The 25,672-nt window shown below is 38.7% G+C and overlaps 1 protein-coding gene across 2 annotated transcripts in view; it reads left to right on the forward strand.

Annotated features, from left to right (window-relative positions):
* Positions 1-25,672, forward strand: part of LOC110021161 (protein PIR) — a 253,053-nt gene that overhangs the window by 95,680 nt on the left and 131,701 nt on the right. For both annotated transcript variants that reach the window (XR_002293618.1, XM_020719544.1), the window contains exons 15-17: positions 9,530-9,741; positions 21,896-22,043; positions 25,372-25,540. Coding sequence is in view for 1 of the 2 variants with exons in the window: in XM_020719544.1 (XP_020575203.1) it covers positions 9,530-9,741; positions 21,896-22,043; positions 25,372-25,540 (529 nt within the window). In the remaining variant the exon portion in view is untranslated. The remainder of the gene's footprint in view (positions 1-9,529; positions 9,742-21,895; positions 22,044-25,371; positions 25,541-25,672) is intronic.

Here is a 25,672-nt window from a genome sequence, read left to right on the forward strand (position 1 = left end):
TATTTTCAGCCAAAAAGTTGTCGTAGCTGCTGCTACCTACTGTGTACAATTGGAAACTATCTTTTTCCTGCTTGTGGTTTGCTGTCCAGCCCTGATGCACACTAATTTTCAGCAGTCATCCCTCTCTCCACTCATGTTAACTATTTTACAACTTACCTAACAACTTTTGTATTCTATCACAATTTATAGGAGTCTTAGAACGGTGTCAAGAATGCTTCTTTGTGGAGAGAGAACCTGAAGCATCTTAAACAGCTAGAAAATATAGGTAGAACTCCACATGAGTTGTGTGAAAAGCGAGATGAAATGCTAATACCTTCCATCGCATTATTGATCAGACATGTACATAGGAATTCACAACTTGCGCTAGTGAGATTTTTCTATGGAAAAGTACCTAATTGAATTTGATCAACTCATACTGAAATGTGAGTTGGTGGAATTAGATGAACACGTGGTGATGAAGTATTTTATAGGAGTGAAGTCATTTATCAATAATATGGTGCAACTACAATCATATTGATCTCTTTTCAATGTGTAGACCTTATCTTTGATGGTGGAAAAGTAAAAATATCACCAGATGACTAACACTTCTTTTAAACGAAGATCAACCTCAAGAGCATGTAGTAAGAGTACACATATTAGAGCATTCAAACCAACCTCTCCCTAGAACAAAATCAATCATATATGACGTCAGCAGCGGGCTCTGCTAGGGATTCGCCCAATGGCAATTCCCGGCGCCGAAACTATCAGATTCACTTCTTTTCTCCGTCTAAGCTCGCCAGTCGTCTCTCCAGCCCGACAACGTCGTTTTGTTCGCCTTACCCGAAGACGACGACGACGTCTTCCTGTTCGCTTGTCGTCTTTTAATTGATGACTCGCCTCTCTGCTCGCATTCGCCTTCCTGCCCGACAGACGTTTTCGTCTTGCAGGCGCACGAAGACGACGACGTCTTCCTGTTCTCACGTCGTCTCCTAACCGACGATGTGTCTCTCTGCTCGCATTTGCCTTTCTACTCGATAGACATTTTTGGTTCGCACGTCATCTCGCAGAAGGATGCGCCTGTCTGCGCGCATCCTATTTCTTCTGGCATCCTGCCCGACTCTTTCTGTTAGCAACCTCGTTGTAGCTTAACTCCGATAGCTCTCCTCGCTTTGATGACCCTTCCCTCTTCTTTGGTTGAGCCGGACAAAGTCTCATTTGTTCAAGTGGTGGGTAATCCTCATGTGGAGTCCGCTGTGGTATTTCCCTCAAGCTATAAGAAATGTTGCAAGGGTACAGATGATTGTCCTTTTGTTAAGAAAAGAAGTAGAAAAGGTGGAAAAACAACATTTTTTTTTAATTAGTTTTTTAATTAAAAATTTCTATCATGACGGAAAAATTCAAGTTTGCTCTCATTGGAAAATTTCAGTAGGGACAACCTCCTATGGATGTTATCAGAAAGAGTGTTAATGATCTTAAACTAGTAAGCAAATGAAAATTGAGATTCATGGATGAGAGACATGTGTTGATCCAACTAATATTGACTGAAAACTATACTAGAATTTTCTCCAAGAAATATCTTAATAAGAAATATCTTAATATCGCAGATCTTAATATCGCAGACAAATCAACGAAGTTACTCAAGTGGTCTCCTAATTTCGACCTAAATCATGAAACTCCAACTGTACCGGTATGGTTTAGTTTAACTGGTCTCAAACTGTATTTTTTTCACCATCAGGTTCTCTATTCTATTGGAGACAACCTTGGGGGTCCTTTGAAACTAGATTTAACTACTTTGAACTACCAGACCCTCGGTGACCAGAATACTTGTGGAAAGGAATATTACTTTACCTGATGTTACTGAAGTCTGGTTAGGCACAACCCATAATGGTTATTGACAACAAATTGTCATGGAGCACAGACCTCCATATTGTACCCACTGTAAGATGTTTGGTCATATCCTTGATAAATGCCATAAGTTTCATCCAAATTTGAAATCTAAGGTCCAAGTGATTAAGGATGGGTCTAACCCCGTTGCTTTGAACATTTTAGTTCCATTTGGGGAAGATACTACCAGACAGGAGGTGTCTATTGTCCCTGAGGACCCCCCCTCCACGCCTATGACACTGTTGTTACTGTCACTGTGAGTAATGTGATGCTGGTACCTTCAAATCTAACCCCATAGAAAACAATACTGATGGACTATTACCTACAAATGATAGTGTTCAGACTGATAATCAAGAGAGTCTCGTAGCTCCACTTCTTCAGGAAGTATCCGGTGTAGAGGCAACTTATACCTTCACAGATAGTAAAATCTATTGTGGGTACTACGGTTGGTATTCCTTCTGCTTCAGCTCTACCACCCCATTAGACTGATTCTTCGGAAGAGTAATGATAGGTTTATTCCAGGAGGAAGAATAACTGAAAATCTGATCGAGGATAGTCCCGCAACTCCTATTCGGAAGAGTAATGACAGGCTTCTCCTGACCATATTACAATGGATAATATTCAAGAGTAATGACAGGCTTCTCCTCACCATATTACAATGGATAGTATTCAAACTGAAAATCTGGATAGTCCCGCAGCTCCTATTCAGGAAGCATCAGGTGCAGAGGTAACAATTCACACTTCACATACACTGGAACCTATCGCGGTGGCAACGACTGTCTTTTCTCATACTGCAGTTCTAACATCAAATCAGATCGATGATCATATGAGCCAGTCTTCAGATAAAGAATGACAGGTTTACACTTCTCGGCGGAAGAAGAATCATGGGGGCTCAGTCCAACTTGGAAACTTAATGGATGATACTTTGGTGACTCCTGACAATGACACGACTCTTCAAAGCTTGTTATCTGGTTCCGCTCCTAAAATTAGAGGAAGAGATGACTGAACTGACTCGTCCCTAGCTATTGTTCTTTGCATGTTTTAAATTTGTTTTTAATTTTATTTGAGTCTATCAGTACCTTTTGTTGGAGTTTTTATGTACTTGTATCGTGTGGGTAGGGTGCTTTTTTGGGCTCTTCTCATACAATATTTATGTATCCTTTTATATTTCAATAAAATCAGTTGTTGGCTTTAAAAAAAATATAATTTCAAGACATGTCGTCGTTCCGCTCTGCTAGGGTTCTGTCCCATGGCGAACCCTAGGGTCCTTCGGCTTCAAGATATACTCGCCTCGTCTGCTTCCTTCGGCTTCAAGTGCTGCGTCTTCGATCTCGGCTGCGACAGAGCCGCTCCCTGCCTGCGTCGAGCAGCTCGACCTGTCTGCGTCTTTTCTGCGACAATGTCGTTCGACACCTTCCTTCTGCTGCGTCTCGTCTGCCACAGAGCCACTCGACCGCTCGTGCGTCTCCTCTACGACAGAGCTGCCTGTTCTGCTCGGCTCTGCCTCTGCATTCTGCGATAGCCGTTCGACACTCGTGCAGCTTCTCTCGCTGTGCTGCAGGTTGGCACTGGCTGCGGTAATGGCCTCAGGGCTTTCCCATGCCGCCGCCCTCGCTGGTGATAACCCCGCCAAACCCTCCTATGCTACTGTGGTTCACAAACGCAGCTCCTCTTTTCACCTCGCAGATAGTGCGGTATTCTCGCAGATTTACCATCATTTTGATGCAGGAAATGACGATTGCAATCTCATAAAAAAAGTAGAGAAAAAAGCGGTCAAACCAACAATTTTCTTTTTTGAATCTGAAATTTCAATTCGCGCAGGAAAATACAAATTTACACTAGTTGGAAAGTTCCAATTTGGTTGCCCTAAGATGGAGATCATCAGGAAGATTTTTGAAGATTTTTGAAGATTTCAAACTGGTTGAGGATTGGCAGGTGAATCATTTCGACGGAAGGTATGTTATGTTACAGCCGAGCACTGAAGATAATTACATGAGGATTTTCTTAAAGAAATTCATCACAATTGAGGCAAACATATGAAATTGCTCAAATGGACCCCCAAATTTGATCCCAGTCAAGAACCCTCAATTGCACTTATCTGATTCTCATTACCTTAACTCAAGCTTCATTTCTTTGACCTACCTATCTTATATGCAATTGAGACTATCCTTAGAAAACTTTTGCAGGTAGACTTACCTACAGTTTATTTTTCAATGCCCTCTATTGCAAGGATTTTGATTGAACGAGATATTACACTACCAGATGTAGAAGAAGTCTGGCTTGGATCTGTTCACAATGATTATTGACAAAAAATATTTATGAAACAAAAATCATACCACTGCAAGCACTGCAAGATGTTTAGACACCTGCAGGAGAAATGTTTCAGATTGCACATACAGTTGAGAACCAATAGTCAAAAACAGGAACATACTATTAGTGCACCACATGTGCCTGAACGCCCTCCCAACAAACTTGATGACAACAAACCTGAGGAGGGAATCACCACAAGACAAGAGTGATGTCTGCCCCTGGGATCCCTTATCCTAACCATACTACAACGGATAATGTTCGAACTGAAAATCAGAATAGTCCCGCAGCTCTTATTCATGAAGCATCAGGTGCAAAGGTAACAATTCACACTTCACATACACTGGAATCTATCGCAATGACAACGATTGTCTTTCCTCTTACTGCGGTGCTAACATCAAATCAGTTCGAGGATCACATGAGCCAGTCTTCTGATGAAGAATGACAGGTTTACACGTCTCGGCGGAAGAAGAAGGCTGGGGTCTCACTCCAACTTGGAAACTTAATGGATGATACTTTGGTGACTCTTGGAAATGACACGACTCTTCAAAATTTGTTATCTGGTTCCTCTCCTAAAATTAGAGGAAGAGACAAGATTAAACTGGATCGTCCCTAGCAACTTGTTTTGTGAATGTTTTAAATTTGTTTTACATTTTAATGAGTCTATCTATATCTTTTGTTGGGTTATTACTGTACTTGTATCGTATGGTAGGGTGCCTTCTTTAGGCTTTTGTCATTCAACCTTTATGTATCCTTTTTCTATTTCAATAAAATCAGCCCTTGGGCTTTTTATAATATATATATATATATATATATATCATATTATTATTATTATAAGCCTTAATCCATGTATATATATATATATAGATCTCTGCCTCTGATACCACGATAATTTTGCTCTTGGCATTGAAACCGGATTTCTCAAAAAAGCTTCCCGTATAACAAACTTGAAATATTTCTCATTGAGGCAGTCATCTCCACCCTTGCTGCGCCCTGCCAACTTTTCTTAGTAGGTAAGTTTCTTTATGTCAACCCAAAACTTGAGCTAATTCGAAATGACTTTGAGCAAATGAAGCTGCAAGTGGGTTGGAAGATTGGTGTATTGGATGATCACCACATTCTTATTCAATTATCAAATGACGAAGACTACACCCATTTGTTTGCGAGAAGAGTTCTTCGAATAAAAAATTAGGCGATGAAGGTTTTAAAATGGACGGTGGATTTTGACCATCGTACTGAACCTCCTACCATTCTTGTTTGACTGCGCTTCCTAGGTTTGAAGATCCACATTTTTGATGAAGAGCTTCTCTTCGCTTTAGCGATGGTATACGATAAACCCCTCAAACCTGACATGCTTATAGTGAATCTGACTCGGACTTCAGAAGCCAGAATTTTGATAGAAAGGGATATTACTTTACCTTTTATGGGATAAATATGGATTGGTACACAACATCATGGATTTTGACAGCAAACAGAACTTGAACAGATACCACTTTATTGTACCACTGTTGTAATTTTGGACATTCTCCTTCTCAATGTTATCAGTTGCATCCAAATTTAAAACCTTCAAGTAAAAACTCTTCTGGATCTGCCCCACATCATACCTGACCCTCCGCTCCTGAGTGCATTCCACAGACTATTGAAACACAGATTGACACGATGCCACCTCTCCCTCCCACTACTAGAGACAATACTGTCTCTGTTCTTCTGACTGATATATTGGCAGATGGTTTACTTGGGTCTGATAATCAGGATAGTATTGAAGCTCTACATTCCTAGGATGCATCAGGTGTTGAAGAGACATGCTTGCCATCTATTCAGAATCAGAATGTTGTTAATGTTAGTCAGGAGCTGGGGGCTCATTCTCTTCTACATGCTCAACAATTTGTTGACCACACCGATTAGATGATCCATTCCTCGGATGAGGAATGATAGGTATACACATCTAGAAAGGAAAAGAAGAATGGAGGCACACCTGAGCTTGGGAACTTAATGGATGATACTCTAGTAACTTCGGGTAATGAAGCGACACTCAGCAATTTGTTAGCTACCTCCGCTCCTAGAACTTGAGACAGAGACAAGACCAAACTAGCTCGTGCCTAGCAGCTTATTTCCTACAAGTTTTGTTTTTTTTTTGTTTTATCTATGTTTCATCCTTTTAGGAGGCTAGTGTCTGATGTATCGTATGGGTATGATACCTTTTTTTGGGTCCTCTCATACAACCTCTATGTATCTTTTCAATGTCAATAAAATTAGCCCTTGGGCGTTTATATAAATATATATATATATATATATAATCTCAAGATGTCGTTTGTTGGCTTACAAATTTTATTACCTTCACTTCTTTTGATATATATTTAATAGAGGGTATATGTCACTTCTTTGGGTATACGTTTTGGTTTGATACATGTATATTTTGGTTACATTTCATTTTGTTTCAACTTTTTTTTTTGGGTGGAGTTGATTTGAGGAAAAAGGAACCTGTATGACCTTATGTATTTTATTTATTTTTAGCGGGGATCCAATTTTCCCACTGATTTCTTGTAACCGCCTTTTTGACATAACGCGTAAGGGGCCATGAGTTGCTCTTTCTATAATATATATATATATATATTGCAAAAAAAGAGTGATTCATTCAAGTGAAATCAATTACAAACTGTAAGGTAAGGGACATTTAAAAAGTCCCCACCCAAAAGAAAAACAAGAAAAGAAGAGGGCTTTTTTGACACCATGGTGGAGTTTGAGGCATCTTGTTTGCTCGTTGAGCTCAACTCATAGGCCTCTTATAAAGTGGAGCCCAAGCTAGCTCATAAGGCAATTTGGCATGCTTACACCAATAGGAACACATTTTTTCACCAAAAGTGAGAAACACATTGTACTCATATCTGGAAAGGAATTCGAGATATTGGGTGTTCATTCAAAGATTGAGAATATGGTGCCATGAACTATCTTTTTTCAGTTATTGAGAGAAGTATCAGTGGGACAAGCATTAGCTATCTTAGAAGGCAATGAATTTGAGGGTCGATGCGAGACATATGACAGCTCCTGCTAAAATGATTTCAGATTTTTTGACTTCTATCTACCTCCTAGGACTCAATGAAGTAAGTTTGGTATTAATTTCTAGTTCAGATGAATAGTGCATTCCTAGATATATGACTAGATTAGGAGTGGTGAACCACTATTTTGGGAATTTTTTTAGGTGTTTGGTGGGAAAGAACATCAGATTGTGGGATTTGGTCGGTTCCCAAGAGAAGAAGCCTTTCTTATCTTGAGAGAGTAATGCAGAAGGGGATCAAAACTCCCGCGATCTCAGGATTCTCCGTGATGTGGCCATATGATCCAAATTACTGGGAATGCGTAATTCCTTGATTGCATTCCTTGATTGTGTGAGTCGAACCTAGCGAACTCTCATCTCAGGAGCGGCCTTCAGTGGGATTTCTTACCATTTTTACTGTCATGAGTCCTTTGGATCCTTTTTTTCCTTTTTTTTATTTTGCTTTTTACTTATGTTTAATTTGTGTTTTAGCGTGGATATATTGTTTTATACTTGGTTTGAACACTTTTTGTGTGGTTTATGTTATTTAGAGATATTTCTCTTGATTTTCTCCTTTTTGGGGCGCGGTAAACTAATTTTCTTCGAATGGTGAATCTTTATTTTGAAGATTATAAGTGGTGTAACCGCCTCGTTGTTCGTTCCTTACTGCTTTGCCTTTGGACTTGCTATTTTCTGAGCAGGCGGCCGCCAAATTGCTCTAACTTCCCTTACATCAGCATATTCCTCCGTTCCTTCTTCTGTTCCTTGTCCTACATCCCTTTTAACCCATTTGCTAACTTTTCCACAATGGCTAGTTGCCCTAGTTCGGTGTCGCAACCTTTCCTTTTCATGGTTCTAATGGCCTGCAAATTGTTTTGGCCATGTTTCATATATGTTTTAAATAATAATGGTGACTTGTGCAACTGTGGTGTGTTACGCTATGAGTCACTATGATACTTTCATGCAGCGGTAGTTTTCTTTGGCAAATTTTAAACATTAGAGCTCGTCACTGTAATGATGCCTACAATGCTCGAATAAGAATACCTTGATGAATTTGTGGTAACCTTTGGAAATTGGAATAAGCTTGGAACTGATGAATGATTGCAGTGGGAGATGGTATTGGCAATGGTTGGTCTGGTGCTTTTTGGTTTCCTTTGTGTGGTTGTTTCTGTTACTTGTCTTGAACTAATGTGGTTAGACACACATAAATTTTAAAAACACTGAACTAAAAAAATTACTGCGGCCGTACTTTCTCATCCTATTATAAATAACCAAGATATATATATATGCATACCACTCAATTCCTATGTATTTGCATATCTAACACCTAAACTTCAATTTTACATACATACCACCTCATGTATGCACAAAAAAGTGTATTTCACTTTTTAGAAGTTAAAATGGTGTATTTTTTATGCGATATGAAAGATTTGAGTGGTATAAATGTAAAAAGAAAGTTTACATGTTAGATATGTAAATACATTGGGTGGTATGTATTTTAGTGCCCCTATAAATAAATTTAGGATGCTATGTGTGGAAATGCAGCCCTGCACTTGATTTTAGTATGTTAAGGCTGTTAGAATTCAGGAAATAATTCTGGAAGGATGTAAGGAATAAGAAAACAATCAAGAGGGGATTAAAAAGAGCTGCTTCAAATCAGGAACTATTCTGAACTATTAAATTTTTTGGTATTCGTACTTTGTGGGATCTTCTTGCATCCTACGGTCATCCCATCTATACCTTCCTTTCCAAAACCACGGAAAACAACCACGTTTTTAATAAGAAACCTATATACGGTTTTACTGTTTTTCTTTTTTTCTTAACATAACTGGTAGCTCCCTTCCATTTTTGGTTGACTAACTTTGCTGTGCATCTTCTGGTATAAACTGTATTTGGCTTTCTTATTGAAGAATTAGGATTCATCTGCTCTTTGTTTCGGCATAGTGTCATAATCTTTCTTTTCTATGTTCCAACACTATGTTTAAGGGTAACAACACTGCCATTTTGATTTTTAAATTGGCTTCTCCTTTTATTTGTATTAATATATTTTTGGGGCATTATACCTATAAATTTATATATCTAACAATTAAATTTTACTTTTTATATTTATACCACCCAAATCTTCCATATCACATAAGAAATCCACCATTTAACTTTCGAAAAGTTAAATACACATTTTCGTGTACAGTTAAGTGGTATGCATGTAAAAATTAAAATTTAGCTGTTAGATATGTAAATACATAAGAATTGAGTGATATGTATGTAAATCTTCCTTTTTTTGGCCTTTTTTAATCATATACTTTAAGCTTTGACTTGTAATTGTAGGTGGTGCGCTGGAACTACACCTCAGATGAAAGAAAAGCTTTATTAGAGCTTGTGAGTTACATAAAAAGTGTTGGTTCAATGATGCAACGTTGTGACACACTAGTAGCAGATGCTTTATGGGAGACGATTCATGTAGAAGTGCAGGATTTTGTTCAGGATAAACTTGACACAATGCTACGAACTACATTTCGTAAAAAGAAAGATTTATCAAGGTAAGGCTGTGCCGCTTATATGACAATTATGGATATAGTTACTGGTCAGAATTTAATAGATTGAATGAACTAGGGGCCTTTACATGCATGCCATACAATTCTTATATGTACGCATGTATGTGTGTGTGTGTTTGTATATATATATATATATATATTATAAAAAAACAAATTCATTGATGTAAAATGGAAGATACAGAGGTTTTAGTGAGTGGGTACAAAGAGCAGTTGTGGATTTCTTATGTTCTATAAACAACAAGGTGAGGGATTGCTGGGTGACGACAGCTGTATTGAATGGCTGAACGATAGCAAAAACAACAAGGCTGGGGGATGGAAGAGTGGAGGCAGCGAAGGTGGAGGCTAGATCTGTGATGACAACGAAGAGGGAGGGGAAGGTGATGATTACAGCTTGAACTGCAGAAAACAGTAACCGAAAGGCTTTTTGAGGTGGCTGCAGCATGGAGAAGGATGGTGGGCTACAGGACAATAAAAAGGATGGCTCTCCGGGATGGCGACAGTGAGGAAAGGTTGGAGACTGTTGAGATTTGTATTTAGTTTAGAATTCTAATTATAAATAGGAAATATAGAAGTGTAGGGATTTATTTATAATATGTTGTACGGCCCTGTATAACCCCAAGTGGTTAATGAATAGAACAAGTTTTTCAAGAGAATTACTTATGATATCAAAGATAAACCTAGCCGCTGTCGTTTTCTGCGAGTTGGGATTGGGTCAGAACTCCCATTTTTTTTCCTTACGCTTTGTCCTTGCGAAGCGGTATCGATTAGAGCTAACCCGGAAGGCAATGATGGGATTGCGCGGTGATTATAACAATCTAGTCTCGATAAGTGCTAGCTGGGAAAGCTCCTATGTGGGCGAAGGACCTGAGGTTTTTACAAAACCCCACTAACATTCCCTATAATTGCTTGGTGGAGAAATATGAAGCCAATCCATGGAGCAGAGATTACAACCGCACGGACTCACAGGCCTGAAGGATTATTACGGATGGGGCAGAGGCTATATGAAACATCATTAGATGGGAGGTCTGCTCGGGAAACAATATTATCATTTTATGTGATATCTGGATTTTGGAGCTGCCCATTCTGAAGCGGCCTACCTTTGTTTGCGTGGAGATACCTGAAGATTTACATGTGGAAATTCTTCTTATTGACAATACTTGGAATGAGCACTTTATTCGTAATTAGTTCGGTCTTGAGCTCATCAACACTATCTGCTCGGTGCAACAACTGAAGCAGTCCAGTTTGGATCGCGCAGGAATTTTTCTTGCTCTCTCGGGGAGGACAATTACAACATTGTCATACATTAAATTCTTTGATAATGCAGTGAAATACAACAATTGGATTCGAAAGCTTGAGCATCGCCTGCGAGAATTTATGTTTTGGTGGAGGCTACTCCACATAGCAATTCCTACTAACTATTGACTATTATCTTGACACATCAGGGAGGACCCCTCTGCCCACGAGGGTGTGATGTAATTGAGGATTATACTCATAACACGGTCAAATGTAGAGTCTTAAGTGAAACAATGGGCTGCCATGCTCGATGGGGTTTTCACACTCCTAGCTTCAACACTTTCGAGGAAGTTGTTGCTGGATTAAGCCGACTTCCCCATTCTCCTCTTGCGACAGGTAGACTCTATTGTTATGTGGTGTATCGATGCTGGCGTGCGCGGAACGCTAAATCACACAACTGCCCATTTGGTACATCGAGAATTTTGGCGGCCAATATTCATTCTTCTCTCACCAAAATTAAGGCCTTTTACATCTCGGAGCAATGGGGGGACTACTCGGCCGAATAGTCGGTTCTCTCCTCAGTCTTGGTATCCCCTCATCTGGGTTGCTTAAAAGACAACATTGATGGTGCTTTTTCTAATAATGGCCAAGCCGGCATGGGGATCATGATCCGAGACGAAATTGGGAAAGTTATCCTTGCGGCGTGGCATAACTTGATTCATTGGGACAGCTCTTGAGTGGAGCATGATGCGATGATTTTTATTAGCAAGATAACACATGCGTGGATGTTTGAAATGAATGATGATTATTGAAAGTGATAATGCAATTGTCGTTGACTCTTTTCAGAAAATGGAGGGTAGGATTGAACAACACACTGCCATGAATACTGATTTTTTTTTCTTAAAGGAGTTCAGACAGGTTTTTTTCTTTTTTGCACATATGGATTGCGACAAGGCAGCCTATTTTTGTGCTAAGCTTGATTTGGATAGGTCTTTTTTTTTGGGAAGCTCACACTTGTGACTTTGATTTTTTGAGCGTGGTTGAGGATGACACCAACCATGCTGGTTCTTTTGTGTTTTTCAGCTCGCTTTTATACTTTTTGTTTTATTTGAATGCAAAATGCACACTGCTCAAAGAAGGAGCCGATGTGATTGCAGCGTTACTCTGTCGATCCAATCATGATTAGTGCTAGTTGGGAAGGCAGCGAAGGAATTGGAACGTGGACTCTATTGATACAATCACGATTACAGCTAACTGGGAAGGCACATACGGGATTGTGACCTATCTCTTGGCGACACAATCGTGATTATAGTTAACTGAGGAGGCAACCACGGGATTGCGATGTGCTGACTTGGAAGGCAAGGACGAGATTGCCGCCTGCAAACGCGAATGATCAAATTCAATTGTTATCTGTGTGAAATAATATTGTGATTGAGGATTTAAGGAGACAGAGATAGTGTAGATGGTAATTGTTTTGAGCTTCTGAGGAAGATATATCCTGAAGTTCTGAATTTCTTGATCGGGCTCATAGAGGGAGCTAACTTCTCAACGGGAGCCACTGCCCCAGCACATGCTTTGAAGCATGTGAAGCCAGATATCCCTTCTATAGATCTAAAGCTTGATGGAACGACCAAGTATCTGAGTTGGTCGCTTCGTATCGAGGCTGCTATAATAGGGAATAGACTAGAAGGATATCTGATTGGTTTTAAGGCTGAGCTAGAGGGTGACAATGCTGAGGGGGATGTGCGTTACTTTACACCTGACTTTTCAACTTGATGGTTCAATCGATTGCCTTTTCAGTGGATGTCATTCGATAGGTGAAGGACATCTGGTCAAAGCTGAAGTTAACTTATGTTGGGACTGAGAACCACATGAGGGTGTTTCAGATTCAATGTGACATTGAAATAGTGGTTTAAGGTGGTAGATAGATTCAGGAGCACTCTATATAGCTTGAGTGGCAATGTCAAGATCTTGATCACATGTCACCTAGGTCGAGTTGTGGTGATCCGGAGTGCAAGAAAGGGGAGATCTTTGCACATATGAGAACTACACAGTTTTTGGCTCATATGAACTCGGGTTTTGATTGGAGTACTACGCATTTTTTTGCGCTTAGGCGTCTTAATAACTTCAACATTGTTGTGTGCCAGCTGTGTTCTATGGGGATCAAGTTTAATGATGAGGTCAAAGCACCGGTGATATTATCTTCTTTTTCAGACAGCTGAGATGGTTTGGTAATGATGGTTAGTAATTCTTCAAGGACTTCAAAGTGGAACTGTAATGACATTCTGGATCTGATGTTGAATGAAGAAGTTACGGAAAAGCAACGAATGTGAATTTTTAGGTTGCAGTGAATGCTGATAACAGGGGAAGTAACCTTGGCAGGAATACAGGCAAAGTTTGATCCAGGTTCAAGAAAGGGAAGCCCAAATCAAGTAGAGTAGAATGTTGGATTTGCCTTAAGGGGCTTTTCAACAAGAAGTGCAAAGCTCCAAGGAAAGCTCGGTGAAGGACAGTAAAGTAGTTCCTTAACTAATGTCTGCCCTGGTGAAATCCAAAATGACTTATTGATATTTTTCCTAGTCGGCACTGAATTTTGGGTAGTGGATTCATGTGCCTCTTTTCATGCTTGCCCTTGTAAAGATCCAATCATGATTAGTGCTAGTTGGGAAGGCAGCGAAGGAATTGGAACGTGGACTCTATTGATACAATCACGATTACAGCTAACTGGGAAGGCACATACGGGATTGTGACCTATCTCTTGGCGACACAATCGTGATTATAGTTAACTGAGGAGGCAACCACGGGATTGCGATGTGCTGACTTGGAAGGCAAGGACGAGATTGCCGCCTGCAAACGCGAATGATCAAATTCAATTGTTATCTGTGTGAAATAATATTGTGATTGAGGATTTAAGGAGACAGAGATAGTGTAGATGGTAATTGTTTTGAGCTTCTGAGGAAGATATATCCTGAAGTTCTGAATTTCTTGATCGGGCTCATAGAGGGAGCTAACTTCTCAACGGGAGCCACTGCCCCAGCACATGCTTTGAAGCATGTGAAGCCAGATATCCCTTCTATAGATCTAAAGCTTGATGGAACGACCAAGTATCAACTAAATCACGGTAAAGTGATATTGGTTAGACACCTACTATAGAAGTTAGGTGATATTTAAAAACTACACTCAGAGTGATCTAGGGAAGGTTTATTTGAGAGATAATAAGGCTTGCAGTACAGTAGGAAAGGGTGATGTTGATAAGTTGCCGAATGGAACAATTTGGAAACTTATTGGAGTAAGAAATGTTACTAGTTTGAAAAGAAATCTCATCTTTGTGAGTCAGCTGACAAAGTCGGGACTTTTAACAACTTTCACTGGTGATTTGTGGAAGGTAACTAGGGGACATTAGTGATGGCTTGGGACAACTTTTCAGGTACCTTTTATTTGATCAATGAAATGACTGATTTCATTGATATGACAGGAACTAGGGTGGATGGAAGTCTGTGGCACCATAGGCATGGCCATATAATCAAGAAATGTATGACGTCCATACTTTCTAAAAATAAGTTTCAGGGTTTGAAATCAATTGATATAGGTTTTTATGAAGATTTTATATATGACAAATAGAAGAAAGTTTTTTTCTCCAAGAAATGGTCAATGGGGAAGTCAAAGAAGATGAAGTTGGTGCATACTGATGTATGGAGTCCTACTTCAGTTCAGCCCATTGGAGTTTCTCGCTATTTTGCTACATTCATTGATAATCACACAAAAAAGTATGAGTTTATTTCTTAAAGTAGAAATCTGCTGTATTTGAGATTTTTAAGGAATGGAATGTTATGGTAGAAAATGAGACATGTTTGAAGCTGAAGTGTCTCAGATAAAATAATATAGGTGAGTACTTTGATTAGAAGTTCATGAATTGTTGTGTTACAGATGGGATCAAGCATGAGTTCTCTATACCAAGGACACCACAATAGAATGGTGTAGCTAAGCGCATGAACAGAACAATTGCAGAGCGTGCTAGGAGCATGAGGTTCCATGTATGCATGTCAAAACTATTTTTGACTAAAGTTATTAACACTACAATTTATCTGATTAATCGTAGTCCATCAGTATCTTTATAGGAATACTTACCTGAAGAAGTTTGAAGTGACAAAAAGGCATGTCTATCTCATTTAAGAGTATTTGGGTGCTCTGCGTATGTGCATGTTGATCCAGGTTCTATAAGCAAGCTTGACTCAAAATCTGTCAAGTGCAGCTTCATTGGATATGGCGCAAATGAGTTTGAGTACAAGTTTTGGGTTATTAGCATCATAAATTCCTCTGGAGCAGGTGTTTCACTTTCAATGTGATGGAGATGTACAAGGACATGGTCATAAATCAGGATAGTTTGTCAGCTACTTATAAAGAATCCATATATGTGTAGATAAATGATATTAGTGATCAAGAAGATAGAGAAAGATGAAGTGCTCAACCAGAAGGAGCACTGGAAGTTCCTCAGACACCTACTATAGAAGTTAGGAGATTCAACAAAGTGAAACAACCCATACAAAGATATTCTCCATCTTTACTCCATTTGTTACTAACTAATAGTGGTGGCTAGAATGTTTTGAAGATGTCACTCAAGTTGAAGATTCAAGGAGTGAGAGCTTGCCATGGATGAAGAAATGCAATCTTTGGAGTCAAATCAGATTTAGGATTTGACGGTACTATCAAATGCACAAATGGGTCTACAGAATGAAAGAAGATTCAGATGATAGCAAGCGCTATAAGACAAGATTTGTTGTGAAGGGTTTCCAGCAGAGGGAAGGAGCGGACTATACAGAGATCTTCACCCCAGTGGTGAAGATGACGATTGTGAGGGTTGTGCTGAGTGTTTTAGCAAACGAAGATCTACATTTGGAGCAGATTGATTTAAAAATAGCTTTCTTACATGGAGATCTGGAGGAGGAACTGTAGAACTGTACGGGGTTCAGCCATAAGATTACAAGGTTTTAGGCAAATAAGTTTGGTTTGCAGCTGAAGAAGTGTCTCTATGGTTTGAAGCAAGCCTCAAGGCAGTGCTATAAGAGGTTTGACAGGTTCATGTCAGACAATTGGTACTTGAAGTGCAAGATAGACCACTTTTACTTCATCAAACACTTTGGTAACTATTATATTTTGCCTCTTTTGTATGTGGATGACAAGCTAATTGCAGGGACAAATATGGAAAAAATCAGGGACTTGAAGAATTAGTTATCAAGGGAGTTCGAGATGAAAGATTTTGATCCAATCAGGAAGATGCTCGAGATGAGAACCAATAGGGACAATAGTGCAGGTACACCTAAGTTGTCTCAAGCAGAATATGTTGAAAAGATCCTACAGAGGTTCAACATGTGTGAGGCGAAACCCGTTAGCACTCCGTTAGGTAGTCACTTCAAACTATCTAAGGAGTTATCGACTAAATCTGAAGCAGAACAAGCATAGATGGAGAGAAATCTGTATGCTTTAGCAGTTGAAAATTTGATGTATGCGATGATTTGTACCAGACCAGATATTTCATATGTAGTGGGAATGGTCAGCAGGTACATGTGCAATCCAGGCAGACATCATTGGGAGGCGGTAAAGTGGATTCTCTAGTATTTGAGGGGAGCAGTCAAGGCATTTTACTATAGAAATGCGTGGATCAGTCTATAGGGATTCGTAGATTCAAATCTGGCAGGAGATGCAGACAGTAGGAGAAGTACAACGAGATATTTCTTCACATTGAGGAGCACAATGGTGAGTTGGGTTTCTAAGTTTTAGAAGATCATTACACTTTCTACTACGGAGACCGAATATGTTGCCATTATTGATCCTAACAAGGAGATGATTTTGCTACAAAGTTCCTTGGCATAATTGGTCAAGGAACAGGGATTGAATCACTCTACAATGACAGTTGAGTATTATTCATCTTGGTAAGAACGCTGTTTTTCATGTTAGGGCGAAATACATTCAACTGAGGTATTTTTTCATTCGCTCTCTTCTTGAACATGGACAGTTATTCCTTTAGAAGTTACACAACTTAGACTCTTGCGGATATGTTGACTAAGGTGGTGACTGTTGAAAAATTGAAGTTGTGCTTGATTTCAAATGAGTTTCATGAAAGTTGAGATCGGGGATGAGTCATACTACTGTACGTAATCACGGTAAGTGACTATGAAGACAATTCATATGGAAGTGCAGGTACAGAGAACTGGTGCTTGGTGCTATTGTCTCCATGTGGGAGATTGTTAGTCCCGTGGAGCCAAAATACCCAAGAAAGACCGATGACCCGGAGCTTAAGCGCCAAGCTTAAGCGCAAGTGCCCACCTTGTAGACGCTGCTTCTGAAGGGCGCGTGGGGTGCCTTTACGCCCATGATTTTGTGCTCGACAGAGCAGGGGGCGTTTTTGCGCCCCCCTTTAGTCCCTTTGCGCCCATATTTACTAGGCGTGATTGTTTCTTACCCGAGAGACCAGCGCTTTTGCACCCGGTGCAGTCACTCCACTTTCTATGTTTTTAAACCAATTTCTTGCAGCATAATAAATTGCTGGGTGTCAGACTTCCTCTGGTGTTCTTCAACAAGTTTCTGGTGAAAAGATAAGAGTTGGAGGGGAGAATTTCTGAAATTTTGGCGTGTGTTGTTTGCGTCGGGTCGAAGAAGGAAGATTGTGGAATTTTTTATAAGTTTCTTTTTGTGAGTGTGGAGAATAATCTTTTATGAGTCTTTTATAAAACTATCTGATTTTCATAGTGAATTTGTGGTGTTGTGGCTCCATAGTTTTTTTTTCCTTTCTCAGATTTTTCCACAAATTTATCATGTGTTTTTTCAGGTTGTTTTGATTTTGCTTGTGTGCTTAAATTTGTTGTTTCAATTTTCTAGAATCATGTGATTCTATTCCGTGGTGAAACTAGGAGATTTTTTCGAAGTAGTTTCTCCTAATAGGACATTCTTCGTTTAGTTTGTTGAGTTATTTGTATTTGTCTTTGTATGAAAGACAAATAAATAAAAACTTATGTGATGCTTGTGAGTTTGGTAAGAATACTAGGAGCTCTTATGTGAGTTATGGTAAGGGTTCTTATGTTTTTTATTTGAAGCATTTAGATGTATGGGTACCATGTTCTAAAACTTCGATGAATGGTTATAAATATTTTGTGATGTTCATTGATTGTTTTTTTCGTGTTACTTTGCTATATCTGATGAGGAACAATAATAATGTGTTTGCTTTCTTTAAAGACTTTCACAGGGCTATGGATACTCAATACAGTGTAGTAGTGAATGTTTTGAGGTCTGATAATGTTACATAGTATACCAACAAGACGTTTGATGAGTACCTGTTAACCCAAGGGATACAAACATCAAACAACATGTCCATATATATTGGTACAAATGAAATAGTAGAGAGGAAAAATACACCTATAGGTATCCCGTAGCATGATGATCTCGATGAATGTCGCAAAGCACTTGTGGGGGCAATGAGTTTTGACAGCCGCTCAACTGATCAACATAATGCCCTCAAGAGCGGTGTGAGTGGCAATCTCTTTGTGACTTTTTAAAGGGGGATAATAGCAAGATCCTTCATATTAAGGTATTTTGTTGTGTATGTTTTGTGAAAGACGATTGACATTCAATACGGTAGTTGGATCTTAGAGCTGTGAAGCATGTTTTAAGAGTTACTTTGCTACTCAGAAGAGATATATTTGTTGGAGCTCAATAGAGAAGAGACTGTTTGTGAGTATGGATGTGACATTTAGAGAATTTGAATGATACTATTTCTTGGATGTGACCTCACCTCACCCTTTGATGACTTGCCAGATTTTGGAGGTTTGAGGCGAGAGGGGAGAGTAGTGATACTGAGAGATTGGTACATGTTGTAACGATGACTTGTCCTGTTGTGTGGGAAGGATCTGCTGAGGAAGAGCCAGGAAATGAGAAAAATGAAGCCGAGGAAGAGTCAAACAATGAGAAGAATGGGCCCGATGGTTGTAGGATTCAAGTTCAAGGTGAGTCGAGAGTGTATGCAATGAGGAAGAGGCAGAATGAGGGAACAATGTCTGCTGTGCCACTCGTGCCATCAAATCCCTTGTCTCAATTCACCCCGACTCTTAATACGCCCGCACCATCCTCAAAATTAGATTACAGAGGTGATATGATTCCTCTCCCTTTTCCTCTCACTCCTATGGCTTTAAGGAGGACCTCTTACATTAATGTGGGTCATTCTTATGATCATTTTAGTTTCTCACATGAGATTGCTCAATTTTTCTCATACACTAACATATCATCTGTATATGGAGCATTCAGTGCATCTTTCGACACTGTCTCTATACTCAAGTGTTTGTAGGTAGCTAAGAAGGGTCCAATGTTGAAGGTTGCAATGATAGAGGAATTTGGTGCTCTCGAGAAGAATAAAATGTGGGAGGTCGTGTTACTATCAACAGAGAAGAAGATGGTAGGGTGCAAATGGGTCTTCATTGTGAAGTAGACCTCAGAAGGAAATATTGTTTGCTACAAAGTACGGTTGATGGTGAAAGACTATAATCAGACATATGGTATTGTCTATGATGAGACGTTTGCACCAGTGGTAAAGATGAGCATAGTTAGGGCTCTCTTCTCTCTGGCTGTGAATGGTGGATGAAGATTACACCAACTAGATGTGAAGAATGTATTTTTTCATGGGGAGCTGTTGAAGATGTGCATGGAGATACCCCCAGGCTTCAGTACAAACCAAACAATGGACAATGTATGTAGGCTGAGGAAGTCACTGTACTGTTTGAAAGTCACCTCGAACTTGGTTTGACAAGTTTGGGAGAGTAATGATAGGCATGGGCGATCAACAGATCAATGTCGATCACACAGTGTTCGTTCGACGAAATAGTGGTCACACAACTATACTGGTCGTGTATGTGGATGATATGATAGTCACTGGTGATAAAGATGCACTGCTAAAGACAATATTAGGCAATGAATTTGAGATGGACATGAGTCAGCTTAGATACTTTCTTATGATTGAGGTGACTCATGGAACAAAGTTGATTGTTATATCTCAGAGGAAGTGTGTGCTAGACTTGCTCATAGAGATGCATGCTGGGTTGTAAGCCTGTAGTTTCATCCATTGTTCAGAAAAGAAAATTGAGTGCAAAGACAGGAGAATCAGTTGATCACGAGAGATACCAGAGGTTGGTAGATCATCGTATTTATCTGAGTCACAATCATCTCGACATATCATCTTCAGTAATTGTGGTGGGTTGCTACATGCATGATCCGAGGAAGGGTCACATGAATGTTGTGTGTCAGATTCCAAGGCATCTGAAAAGTGCACCAGGAAAGGGGTTGATTTTTAGGAAGAATGTACCTGTAGGCATTGAGGGGTATTGTGATTCTGACAGGGTGAGTTGTGTTGATGACAGTAAGTTCATATCTGGATACTGCATGTTCGTAGGGGTCAACTCGGTCACGTGGAAGAGTAAGAAATAGTCGGTAGTAGCGAGGTTAGCAATAGAGGCTGAATATAGGGTCATGGCCTTATGAATTGCCGAGATGATGCGGTTGAAAACCTTATTGGTAGAGCTTAAGGTGAATAAATTAGCTCAAATAAAGTTGTGGTACGACAACAAGTTAGTAATTAGCATTGCCAACAACCCTGTGCAACATGATAGATCCAAACATGTGGAGATTCATTGGTTCTATGTCAAGGAAAAGCTGAATAACAGACAACTGGAGGTACATCATGTTGCCACTGGAGAACAAGTGACTGACTGTTTCACAAAAGGACTTAGCTCATTAGATTATGTGACAAAACGGGCTTAGTGAATATCTTTTGCCCATCTTGAGGGGAAGTGTTGAGATTTGTATCTAATTTAGATTCCTAATTACAAATAGGAAATATAGAAGAAGTCTCGGGATTTATTTGTAAAATGTTGTAAGATCCTATATAAACCCAAGTGGTTAATGAATAGAATAAGGTTTTCCAGAGCAATTACTTCTTTAGAGATTCCAGGGAAAAACAACGGTATGTTGAGTGCACAAGTTAAAGGGCAGCTAGGAGCAATGTAGGGAGGATGCAGAAGGAGAATAGGGAAAATAAGCACCAACTCAGGAGCGAGATACAACTAGAGCACAACCTGGACCCTTGGATACAACTCTCGAAGTAAAAAAGAAATACTGACAGCTGCCCTAATACAAAATACACAAAGAACTAATCCTAAACTCCTACGAAAGTAAATATAATAATCGGATAACTAAGAGTGGCTCAAGAGGACCGGGGAACACCTCAGGAGAACAAAACCTGGACTGGTTCAGTCCATGTAACATGCGGGTGTTGCTCGGTCGCAGACATTTCTTCGTGGTGGTCAAGATCCCGCGTCCGTTTTTTTATGCTTGTACGACTAAATTAACAATGGTGTTGTTATATTCCTTTTTTTTATGTTTTTGTTCAGACTTATTGCCAATGTTGTTTCCAAACTGCTTTCTGTTGAAGGCAAATTTAACAGTATGTGATTGATGCCTATGTGGTATTACATTCATACCTGATATTTATTATGCCTGCAATGCAAAACTAAGCTTGAATATGCTATTAATCTCATGCAATTTACATGCTTCTTGATTTTTTCGTTTAGTTTTGTCTATGTGGATGACTTGAATGTTTTTATTGTATTATCGTGCATTCTTTCTTATGTCTCACAATTTATAAAACTAAGTTCTTTTTCTCGTTGATTCATCATGTTGAAATATTGTTGTCTACGTCTTCTAAGCCATTTTTATTTCAAATTTTGTTTGCAAGTGTGATAAAATTGTAGAAGCTGTGAAAATTACTTGCTAATAGAATTGTTGTTCTAACATCTAAAGTTTCCAGGATCGCTTTATGCCCACAACAACTAACACATTTTTTTCCTATCATTTTATGAATTTATAGGATTCTTTCTGATATGCGTACACTTTCAGCGGATTGGATGGCCAATACAAACAAGCATGATGCTGAACTGCATGTTTCACATCAAGAAGGAGAAATGTCTAGACCGAATATATTTTATCCAAGACCGGTTGCACTTACTGCTGCCCAGGTTGTACTTTGGAATTTGATTCTAATTTTACACAGTTTTTTCTTATTATGCAATATGTAACATGTGAATGTCAATTATGATTATTGTAAGTTTGAGAGAAGGAAATATAATTGTTTATCTTCAATTTCCTAAGACATTATTACAAGATAAATAGTAGGAGAAGACCACCACATTAGGAAAGCCACAAAATCCCAATATTAGAAAAAGAAAATAGAAATTACTAACAATAAATAGTTCTAAAAATAGAAACTACTAAAAATAAAAAATAATAGAAATAGAAAATATCAAAAGCATAAATTCTTAAAATTTCGATACTCCGCTCAAGTTGAAGCATAGATATCTATCATGCCTAACTTGCTTACAAGGAATTCAAGACCAAGCTTGAAAAATCCACTGATGAAGATATCTGCAATTTGTTGCACTGTCAAATTGAAAGACAAGCAAATAGCTCAACAATTAGTTTTCTCTTTTACGAAGTTTCTATTAATATCTACTTGTTTTGTGAGATTATATTGCATTGGATTTTCTGCAAAGCTCATGACAACTTTATTGTCATAGTACAACTTCTTTGACATGTTATCGAGATCCGCAGCTCTTTAAGAATTCTCTTCAGCCATAATATTTCACTCCATTAACCATGGCTTGATGTTCTGTCTTGGCACTACTCTTTGCTACCTCATTCTGTTCCTTCGCCATGTAACTAGATTTTCCTGGACATAAGTATAGTATTTGAAAGTTGATCTCCTATCAACAATGAGCCCGCCCAATGGCATAGTGCATGCTTCTATGTTCTGTTGTGTGGTCTTCTGAAACAATATGCCCTTGTCTGGTGTACTTTTTCGGCAATTGAGAATATTGTTAACTGCTTCGAGGTGTTTATTATAGGGCGAATGTATAAATTGACTTAGATAACTCACAATAAAAGCGATAAATTATCGTTTAAGTGATATGTATATCTACTTTTACACCAATTTTGATATCGAGTTGTATTCACTGGTTCACCTTCCTTTCTATCTCTTAGTTTTTGATTGAGATCATTTGGGGTATCTGCAAACCTTCAACCACTCATCCTATTTTTCCTTTAGAAGATGAAGAACACACTTTCGTTGGAAAACTACCATCCCTTTCTTCGATCCAACGACTTTCATGTTAAAGAAATGTCTCCGACAGTTCATTTCATATGCATTATCTCCAGTGATAATTATATCGTTCACGTATACAATTAATATGGCTATTTTCCTATCCTTTGAATGTATGAAGAATATTGTATGATCTTCTTGCATTACAGTATTCCTTTAACTTTTAACAAACAGTATAAATTTCTCAAACTACGCTCTCGATGATTGCTTTAAGCCTTGTAAGGACCTTTTTATAGTTTACACACCTTTGTGTTGAAATTCTCACTAAATTTTGGAGGTGCATCCATATACACTTCTTCCTCGAAATTCTCATTGAGAAATACATATTTGATATCCAACTATTATAGGGCCCAGTCAAGATTAGCTGCAAGTGGGAGAAGAACTTTTATAGAGTTTAGTTTTTTGACTCGGGCGAATGTATATAAATAATTGTCATATGTCTGGGTGAATCACTTTGTAGCCAGTCGAGCCTTGTACTGTTCTAGTTAGCCATCAAAATTGTACTTGACTGTAAACACTATTTGCATATGTTAATTTTCTTTCCTCTCAGTAGATCAATCAATTTTCACGTGCTATTATTTTCTAGAGCTTTCTTATCCTCAAAGACAACCTCTTTCCACTCAAGAACTTTCAGAACATCCTGCACAATATTATGAATCTATATACAAGACAAATGTAAGGTAAAAGCCCGAAAATGGGTTAGAGATTTTCATATGACACATAATGAGACAAGGATGTTAGATGTAAGACCTCACCCCCTTACAAGTAGCAATGAGAATACTGATTAATTGGATTTATGATTAGAGTTAGACTCAGGTTTAAGACTACAGGACTTAGAACTCGAAGATGAAGAGCCTGGTTCTAGGGTATAGGCCTATTTAAGATATTACCGAAAGGGTTCCTGAATTTTAGGTTGTGTAAAGGATTCATGAACTCTTTCTTTTTATTTGTCCTTTGTTACGAGTAGACAATGTTAAATGGTACCAATGTTGTAGCTCTTTTTAATTTTTCCTTTTTGTTAGTTGTTATAGGATTATGACCATCATGAGATGTCACTATAGGATGATCTGACTCATTTGTAATATATAAAAACTCACTTTCTCATGATATACCATAGCTTGGACTTTTAGGTTGAACAATCAAGATTGGAGAGATATTATTTTTTGAGTGTTCAACTAAATTAGTTTACTAATTTAGTGAACGCACCCGAACCACAAGGAGAAATGATCTGCAGAAGAAATGATCCTTGGAAATCGAACGAAGCATTCAAATGATCCGCATAACTTGGTCGTTGTTTTTTTCTTTGTTTGAACGGAGCATTCAAATCATGCGAAGTCTGCGACTAGTGCGTATGAGAGACGAACATGGAGATTCAGGTTTAGAGCGGTCACTGGATACATTGAAGATAGTGTGGATCAATCGCATGTTTGGTTGCAATGGGAAAGACTGAAGCAACCTCGATGAGGTCTTGCTTTGACCGGGCCTTCAAAGTGGCTTCGATGGGATAGACTGAAGCAACCTCAACTGAAGAAGCTCGCGGAGCTCCTACTTTGATCGTGCCTTCATAGCATCTTTGAGAGAATCACGTCGTAAGCTGTCACGAGCAACTTTTTTGGTGGGCTACCTCTTTCACAGGCATCCTCACGATCATGAGCGGGAGAAAGTTGATGCTTTGAATGCGAGAAGGTTGGCATCGCCACCTCTACTGTAGACTTTAGGAACTCTAGCTCTGATACAATGTATTTTGGGAGAAAGAAAAATAATCATTCCTTTTTAATTTCCTAAGATTTTTTTACAAGATAAATAAGGCCACCACATTAGGAAAGCCACAAAATCCCCATGTTAGAAAAAAGAAAATATAAATTATCACTAATAGATAATTCTAAAAGTAGAAACTAGTAAAAAATAATAATAAACATAGAAGATACCAAAAGAAGAAATTTCTAAAAATCTTACAATCAACATTTTATTTTTCTTTGATAATTTGAGCTATAAATCTTTTTTCTAGCTTCATTGTCTGCAATTTTTGATCTGCGAGCTTGTTTTTTGTGTACGTCGGAATTTGATTTGTGATTTTATATAGTTTTTTCTTTTCTTTTTCTCATTATGTCTTATGCAGATGGGAATTTCAAAATTTTTATGTTTTTTTGTTTCACTTTGATAATTTGAGCTATAAATCTTTTGTTTAGGTTCATTGTCTGCAATTTCTGATCTGTGAGCTTGTTTCTGGTGGCAATTTAAGAAAACATGGAGGTCTTTTTGGAAACAGTGGTTCTGGAATTGCTGTTGATGATCTCAAGCGATTAGAGACGTTCTTTTACAAGCTCAGTTTTTTTCTACATATTTTAGATTATACAGGTTTGTTTTGATAACGCTTGCACTTTGAACAGTGTTTCCACTGCCCTGCAGTGAATTAATTGGTATTCATTTTTTTTTTTGAGGCAATTACATACCGAACACCTATTTCCTATATTGACATACCTAACTCCT

This window comes from Phalaenopsis equestris, unplaced genomic scaffold, assembly GCF_001263595.1.
Source record: "Phalaenopsis equestris unplaced genomic scaffold, ASM126359v1 Scaffold000123, whole genome shotgun sequence".
NCBI lineage: Eukaryota > Viridiplantae > Streptophyta > Magnoliopsida > Asparagales > Orchidaceae > Phalaenopsis > Phalaenopsis equestris.